This window comes from Eutrigla gurnardus, assembly GCF_963514095.1.
Source record: "Eutrigla gurnardus genome assembly, chromosome: 3".
NCBI lineage: Eukaryota > Metazoa > Chordata > Actinopteri > Perciformes > Triglidae > Eutrigla > Eutrigla gurnardus.
Genome location: NC_139917.1, coordinates 16,271,349 through 16,280,051, shown reverse-complemented (window position 1 = coordinate 16,280,051; position 8,703 = coordinate 16,271,349). Strand labels below are relative to the sequence as shown.

The 8,703-nt window shown below is 42.6% G+C and overlaps 1 protein-coding gene across 1 annotated transcript; it reads left to right on the top strand.

Annotated features, from left to right (window-relative positions):
* Positions 1–3,718: 3,718 nt before the first annotated feature.
* On the top strand, positions 3,719–6,669 carry LOC311010681 (fibroblast growth factor 20-like). Its single transcript, XM_084005269.1, has 3 exons — positions 3,719–4,337; positions 5,113–5,216; positions 5,402–6,669. The coding sequence occupies exons 1-3, from the start codon at positions 4,004–4,006 to the stop codon at positions 5,645–5,647; spliced, it is 684 nt and encodes a 227-aa protein (XP_083861395.1). The 5' UTR covers positions 3,719–4,003; the 3' UTR covers positions 5,648–6,669.
* Positions 6,670–8,703: the final 2,034 nt, after the last annotated feature.

Sequence of the window (8,703 nt, the reverse complement as noted above, 5' to 3'; positions counted from 1 at the left end):
ATTTGATGCTTCAGTGAGTGAGTGAGTGAGTGAGTGAGCGAGTGAGTGAGTTGTTAATTTGTCAAATTGTGTAATCAATTCACGTTTACACGAGTATGTTTACAGACACCAGGCTATACATTACATTCAGTAACATAAAACTGATATAAACATTGTTACATGTAACATCTGAAGTGTAATTCAGACTAGACTATTTGATATAACCTATTATCAACTACCAGTGATGGAAGTTGTAAACTAATCCGATCATTTGCTTTGTTGTAAAATAGGAATAGAACCTCACAATGTTTAAATTGCCTGCTCTTTAATAAGTACAGCTTTAACAGGCCTGACTTCAATGTTCAGACATTTTGCATTTTGCAACATAACTAGTATGGCAGTCATAGGCCTGATGGAGCAAAAACTAGCATGCCCTCCTCAAACGTGGCAAAGTAGAAGTAGCTAATAACTGTAAATACTAAAGTAAAGAACAACCACTAAATTGTATTATCAGTAAATGTACTTTCCTGGCAAGGCTAATACTCCCACAAGAAACTGGCAAACTGATTGCATGCAAAATCATATTAAAGAACAGTCAGAGGAGCCACGTTTCTTAATAGTCTATTAGCTAACATATCTCTCAAGTGGACCTTGGAATAAACTTGATGTAAATCTCATTTTACATGGGAAAATGATAACCAAAAATATCTTCACTTTTCATATAGGGTCAGTGGTATCCAATTTCCAGGGGGAAGTTCAGGATCAAAGAAGCCAATGGAGAGCAGATATCAAACGAATATCAAAGATGAACTCCTCATTTAAGTCTTTACATGTGAGACTAATGTTAACCTGATGGGGCTTTTCTCAGGACTTTGATGCTGAAAGAATAAAGGAGAGAAGTCTAATACGTGGGCCTGTCACCTGTTCACACATGAAGTATGGTGGATCATATGAACTCCATTTAGCCAAAACTTAAAAACAGATCAAACAATGACTATCAAAACCGCTTGGCACAAATAAAATCTTTAAAGGATCAAATATGGATATTAATCTCTGAATTTACCCCTTTGATATGTAATTTGGTCACAATCCGAACTAGATTAGCCTGTGTTGACTAATAGGCTCGCTAATTGGTTGAATGATGGGAGCTGGAAATGTTTAAAAATTAATTCAAAATTACATCTGACCTGTAAACAAAAATCCCCAGATGTTAATGCACACAATGTTGATATGTAATGTCAAAGATTGTAGTCAACACTGACTATTGCATAAAACATAAGTGGCAATGCATTTCCTAAATTGCATATGGCTTAAATAAAGAGTCTACATTCTGAGGGCTTTCTGAATCTCACTTTCAAGGACCCCCTGGTGTCCCCAGACCCTTGTTTGGACCCTTTGCATTAATAACCTCTAGGCTACTTATTCAGTTATTCCATTATCCAGGCATTCGATTAGGTTGTAATTTCTTTGTGGGTGTATGTATGTGTGTGTGGGTGGGTGAGGGGGGGTATAACCCCGGGGGCCTCCTCCTCCATGACTACTATGGGGGCTACATGGTTGGCTTCACTCTGTCCACGTCACAAACGTACAGGGAAGTGAACCAACGGGGAAAATGCATTTTAAAACAAACCATGTGACCATGAGAAGTGTTTAGTGCACCTGGTAAGCATGGGTGGAAATGTGGCATTGCAGTTGACATCTTCATTGTGGCCAGTTCGATATCCAAAGATGTGATCAGCCTGCGGCGATTCCGATCGATCGTTTTCCCTTTAAAAGTTCCCTTTTTTTTTTTTTTTACTGGTCATAAATACTAATGAAGCGGGTGGAAGAGGGAGGAGGACACGCGCTGCACACATAGACGCCCACTCAGTTTGTCTGTCTTAACACACGCGTGCGCACAGACAGTGGACGTGCACGATACAGATGAGATCAACAGCTAAAAAAGAGAAAACAAAACGAAGCACAATGGCCGTTGTCCCACAATTGCCTGGAGAAATCAACGTGGCTACAAAATGACCTGCTTATAGCGACCACACGCTCGAGCACACACACACACACACACACACACACACACCTCTGCACCTTCAACTCATTTATCAACGCAGTTCCCAAGGGAGGGGGCAGCTGTGCGTGCGCGTGTGCGCACGTCTGTATAGCTGCCAAAATCAATGCCATATAGGCTGGAACATGGGCCCCTGTGCCACTGCTGAGTCAAAATCAAACATGCTGGCCAAACTGCGGTTCGACCGTGAAGAAATTATATAGCATAAAAGAAGAAAAGTGGTCAAATATTATGTACATGTCAAATCCCATATTTGACAAACGAGCACGTGTATCTTCGTATATTAGTTTGATACATTAATGTAGATTCATAAACGTGGGCTCATGTTTTGTTTCTGTAAATTAATTTACAGGAAAAAAAAAAAGAGATATGTATATGCATAACAAACTCCGATCATTTACATAAAGGATTAACAGCATCTGAAGCCCTTCACGTGTCAAGTGTCGTGGTATTATCTCAGCTCGCAGTTCAAACAGGTATATTCCCCTCTTCTGGTTGTTATTGCCCGATCCCCTTACAAGATCGCTGCACTTTGAAGCCTCTGTGACTTTGATTCGTCTTTTAAGACCACAATTAAGGATATATGGGCTCCCGCGCGGTTCAAAGCACGGTGGAAAGATCAATGCAGGGATTGACAGTCAAGTGATGTCGTTTGCACAGGTGTGTGTGTGTGTGTGTGTGTGTGTGTGTGTGTGTGTGTGTGTGTGTGTGTGTGTGTGTGTGTGTGTGTGTGTGTGTGTGTGTGCGGGCGCTGTAAACGTGCGGCTGGGTTACATAAAACGGGGGCAATAAATCAACAGCCGAGTGCGAAAATTACGCAAATGGGGGCTTTCCTCTCTCTCTCTCTCTCTCTCTCTCTCTCTCTCTCTCTCTCTCTCTCTCTCTCTCTCTCTCTCTCTCTCTCTCTCGCCGCACCTGAGTCATTTGGAAACGGGGGCGTGGGGCTGTAATACGTTTAGGGTAATGGTAATATCACTTTCATGCTGTTTGACACAAACACACACACACACACACACACTTCCTCACTGTGTCCATTTCACGTACTAGTTGCCGCTGAGATTTGCGCACGTTTCCCTCTGATTGGCCACTGCTGTAGTGCCCACGAGCAGTGCACAGTGTCCGAGGAGCACAAATAGACACTATGCATTGCTCATGCTGTGTTGCTGCAAGGATAAGGGAGGGGGCGGGGGGGTTGCCTGCAGTGCTCATTTTTATTAATAGTTTTTAATTTCCTCTCCAAGTCCTCCGCACTGAAACTGAACATCAAAGGTGAGAAGGAACGATGGGCAGAGGGATGAAGGGGGCACCCATTCAAAGAAGCACGCATGAGCCATAAAGGGAGGCGATCGGGGGCGGGTTTGCATAAAAAGGCAACTCGGGGTGAATTTCTATTCGGTAGTATTGCGCTGTGTGTGCCGTAGCTGTGTGAGTGCAGCGTGCTGGTCTCACTGCGCTACATGCTGGGAGAGCGGAGGGTACCGCAGAAATAAAAGGCTGGAGTGGTGAGAGAGAGAGAGAGAGAGAGAGAGAGAGAGAGAGAGAGAGAGAGAGAGAGAGAGAGAGAGAGAGAGAGAGAGAAAACCCCGAAGTGCACTGGAGCAAAGGGGAGTATCCCGAGGTGAGGAGGATAGAAAGGGAGCGGACAGAGGACTGAAGAGAGGGATAAATAGCAGAAGAGGAGGGGAGAAGAAGGGACACGGGCTGCAACCGGGGATACCTGCACACGTCAAGACAACGCGGGAGTTGAATCTCAATTACATGACAATCTAATTAACGACTCCGGTGACTGCGCTAAAACGCGCGCTCGTTGGAGATTTTCTCCGCCCGCACGTCCAACTTTTCTTTCCCTTCTCCCCACGGGCTGAGCCTCGCTCGCCGGTCCCCTACCAAAGGCAGTCCCCGCTCATCACTTGGACCTCGACCTGGCTCTGCTGTGAAAGCGGATCGGCTGTCTTATTTGTGATGGGGGCAGCGGCGGAGGTTGGGAGCTTCGTCAACGGATTTGTGGACAGCTTTGGCCCCGCGGGTGCCGCTCCGGCTCCCGTTGGCTCTCATTTCGTTCTTACGCCAGCCGGGGCGGTGGACTACAACTCGGTGACGGGACTGATGATGGGGGGGCAGGGGCAAAAGCAGGAGCACCTGGTGTCCGCGGAAAGGCTGTCCCGGAGTCTGGCGGACCTCAGCCATCTGAAGGGGATTCTGAGGCGGCGGCAGCTCTACTGCAGGACCGGCTTCCACCTGGAGATCCGTCCCGACGGCACCGTGCAGGGCACCAGGAAGGACCACAGCAGATTCGGTACACATTGTTATTATTATTATTTATCATGATGACGATGATAATACTAAAACCAACAACAACAATTATAATAACAATAATGATAATAATGACAATTATTGGTAGCAATAGCCTATAGTACTAGTCTATTGTGGGATTTCATATGCTCTATCGTAAAATGCAGCAGAATGACAGGTACCCTTATGGTGGAGGCATTGGCACGCACACACACACACACACACACACACACACACGCACACATTTGTGTTTGTGTGCTTACAGTAGATGTTATAATGCATCCAGAAAAATATAATTCATTTCAAGATAAATAAGCTTTCTAGATGGATTATTGCTTTGAATATTTCATGTTTGCACGTATTTTGACACATTTCCTCTATGAGATTAGATTAAAAGCTTTTCTTTACTTCTGACAGTTTATCTTGGGGTATCAAGATAAGCGTCTGTAGCTTACGGCAGATCAAAAACAGACCTCTAAGAGATTTCTTTTAGTGTTGCGGGCTGTAGCACTTCTGGCACTTGATTTATTCCATTTGAGACTTGTAACTTCACGCCAGAGGCCATTCCACACACCCAGCCTTGCTTGTCAGAGTCAGCTGTCGTGGACACACAGAGTCATTTACTTTACTTTTTATTAGCAAGACTAATTTCATATTGTATCCAATACTTAAATCAGGTTTTTGTATGTAATTAAATGTATTAATAAGAATGAATGTGCTTAATGAAGGTCGTTTATTGAACAAAAAGGGTCTGACAAGTGAATGTAATGTGTCTGCAGGTATCTTGGAGTTCATCAGTCTCGCTGTGGGACTGGTTAGTATCAGGGGGGTGGACAGTAGCCTCTACCTCGCCATGAACAGCAAAGGAGAACTGTACGGATCGGTGAGTACACACACTATTGATTACACACACACACACACACACACACACAACCACCTGCACTCGCACGGATATTTCAACCTACAGTGTACCGTACCAATTCTCAACATGAATGATTTGTGACTCCACGGCCAACAGCTGGCACATTTTGCATCGCTAAACTCAGATTTCTCTCTTTCTTTCTGCAGGAGAAGCTGTCTGCAGAATCCGTTTTTAGGGAGCAATTTGAAGAAAACTGGTACAATACGTACTCATCCAACATCTACCGGCATGGAGAAAAAGGTGCATTTTATTTTGTTGCTTTGAACAAAGATGGGACGTCCCGGGATGGAACGAGGTCCAGGCGACATCAGAGGTTCACACACTTCCTACCGAGGCCTGTAGACCCGGATAGAGTACCAGAGCTGTACAGGGACATACTGGGCCAGAGCTGAGACTGACGAGGCATTACCATGACCCTGTCAGAGCCACCCAAGTGCACCTAATCCTAACCCATTATTGAGGGAGATGGAAGATCTTGTTGAGCTGGACAAAACAGGATCTTAAAAAGTGTGCCAAATCAACACTCCCCACCAATGGCATGGAGAAAGGGAAAAACCCTCTCTGAACCACACTAGGTGGGGAGTTTGACTGAACAGCACCAGGAATCTTCTGTGGAAGATGTGAAGGCCCCATGACAAATCAAGACACCTGGGCCCCTAATATTGCCCCTTTATTGGCCTATGCAGAGGCCCCGGTGGCAACAGATTTATGGATTGCGTTTGAGTTTCCATAGGCTACTTAAATCCTGCCAGTCCAAACTGCATGTTCAAGAGGACAGACGTGTGGGAACTAATAGGTGAGATTAACAACTGGCTGCTAGTACCTATGCGTTTTACTGCTGTGGCTGATGATTCTTGTCAATTCCACTGTTTTCCGCAATTTTTATTCAAAACACTACTGTGGCTGCTAAGTAAAATGATTTATTAAAATGCTTAATCCACTCTACAATGTGGCTGGTTTACACGAAAAAGTTTCATGCACTGGAAATCAGCCATGTCTGTTGTGGAAACGAGTCTGAGAGCTGGGGGAATCTCCTTTAACAGACTGACTGTTGAGATGGCACAGATGGATTCCCTTTGAAACTGCTCCAAAGAGAGATGCTGCTCAGAAAATAAAAAAAAGTGCATGAGGAACAAGAGAAGAAATACAGATCCAATGGAGTTTTTACAAGGACTTCTTCTGTGGTGTCCTGTGGCGGAATACTGCGTGTTCTGACTTTTGCTGTTCTTCCACTGATTGCTGTCAAACAACGAGCACGGGACCGTCAAAGACACCTTTACAAACCTGTTGACAGATTGTATTCTTATTTATGAGTTTTTGTTTCCTAGGACATACAGTATATTTATTTCATATATTTATTTATTTTGAGAATATATTTTTACAGGTATGAGATAAAATAAAAAAAGATATGCAGAACAAACCCTGAGAGACTTCTTATTTGTTGTGTCATAATAGTATAAATGGCTTTTTTCCTTTCTCACGGTATATCATTGAAGAGGTATATTCAAACGGGCTCACAGTGTCCAAAGGCCTCGTGCCACATGGGTCAGTGATGAAGCAATCAAACATTTCCATTTATCATGTGGATATCTAGGTTGATTACTTGTTCTGCTTGTTTGCTTATCTGGAGGTATTGTTGGAGCAACACATCATAAATATTACATTTGGTCTTCAAAATAATTATATAGAATGTGGTCCAAGTGGATGCAGCAGAGACAAATATATTGTAACTTGTAGTTGAGCGTCAAAATCACAGGATCCTAAAATTGTCCATAAAATAACTAATTTATTTGCCCCTCCTTGCCTGATAAATGCCCACAAGTTTCAAACTCTACAACCCCAGATTTTGTTTTAATATCTGTGGTCTCTAGATCCATACTCAAGTATTCAAGTGATGTCACTTGAACGACAACTTAGTGCAACTTTCTGCCATATTGCCATATTGCCATATAAAATCATTGACGTCCCTCTTTAATAAATAGTATCTATCCATATAAAATTACGTTATTAAGATATTGACAATTGGATTGAATGTTGACCACATTCATAAAGTCAGTTGACAAAGAAAGCCAGGTAGATAAAGCATTTCAAATATTGTTTGCACTGTTAGAGTCAGGATTCATCAATAAAAATGGATCTGAATGTTTCTGTCCAATTCTGCTGACGTATGGCTCACGTATACATTTATTATGGCAAGTAACTTTTCTTAGTTGTTGCTGAGAAAGACTGTGGACGACCAATATGCCTTATTGTCAGTTAGGTGTTGCTACAATGATAGCACCGTCTCATAGCTAGTAGCTTCTATAATATCAAATACAAATAGTAGGCTAGGTTGCAAGCACTTTCTCACCCTACATTTGCACCAAAAACACAAGTCTCTGTGATATTGTGATCTGATCATTGTAGTAATGCCTGTTTTCCGAACACCAAACAGAATGAAAGAAAAAAAAAAACATTAAACAAGTTTCTCCATTATCCGGAATAACCAAATTTTAAAGTAGATAAAACGTTCCTTTAAATCAGGGGTTCCCAAACTTTTCAGCCCTGAGCCCCAAAATAACAGTGCCAGCTTACTGCAAACTTAATTTTGAAACAGTACTTTTATTTCAATGTTACCAGAAGAACATCTCAGTCAAAGTAATGAAAATCATTTCGCATGAACCACCCCTGCTAAGTTTTTCAGTGAGAAACACACAATAACTGTGTCACCAATAGAAAAAACTTTTTTCCGAATTCCTGCAAAAAGAATAATATAGAATAAATAATTAAATAAAAGTTGGTTTCATGCACTTTTGTATTTCTAAATTGTTCTTGTGGGGAGTTATTCTGTTTTTTTATGGAGAATCTTTAGCTTTACATTTGAACTGACTGTAAGAATGTGTCACCCAATGACAGAAAGGAGAGATCCATTAAACAACAAAGTATGAAAGGGAGGCGGTAAATGGTTAAGAGTATGGAGTAATGGGAAAGGTGGAGAAAAATACCATGAAGTCATCAATGTGAAGAGACAGCACGCGCTTCCTCTGACAGACACTGCAATTAGACAAGTGACTGGCAGGTCAAGTGCACTACACTCTTTCATCCTCCCCATCATCATCCCTTTATCTCACGCTTCATCCACCAGTCTTGGCTGAGTCATCCCTTCTTCTTATGACACCTGAGACTGAATTGACCAGATGTCACGCTGGAGAAAGACGGCTAAGAGACAGAGAGAGGAGTGCTCCAGTTAGAAAACGATACAGCGAGGCAGATAAGGATGAGTATGAGAATAAGGGGATGATCGTTTGGCAGCCTATTGAAGCTGTGTTGAGTTACAAAGTTCATTCTTCACCTTAGCAATCACACCTCAAGGTGCTTTTCGATCATATGGTGCTAATTTTACAAAACATTTCTACATGGATCATTAGCTGGTGCAGACGCCAACTTTTTGTCAAATAATTTAGCATGA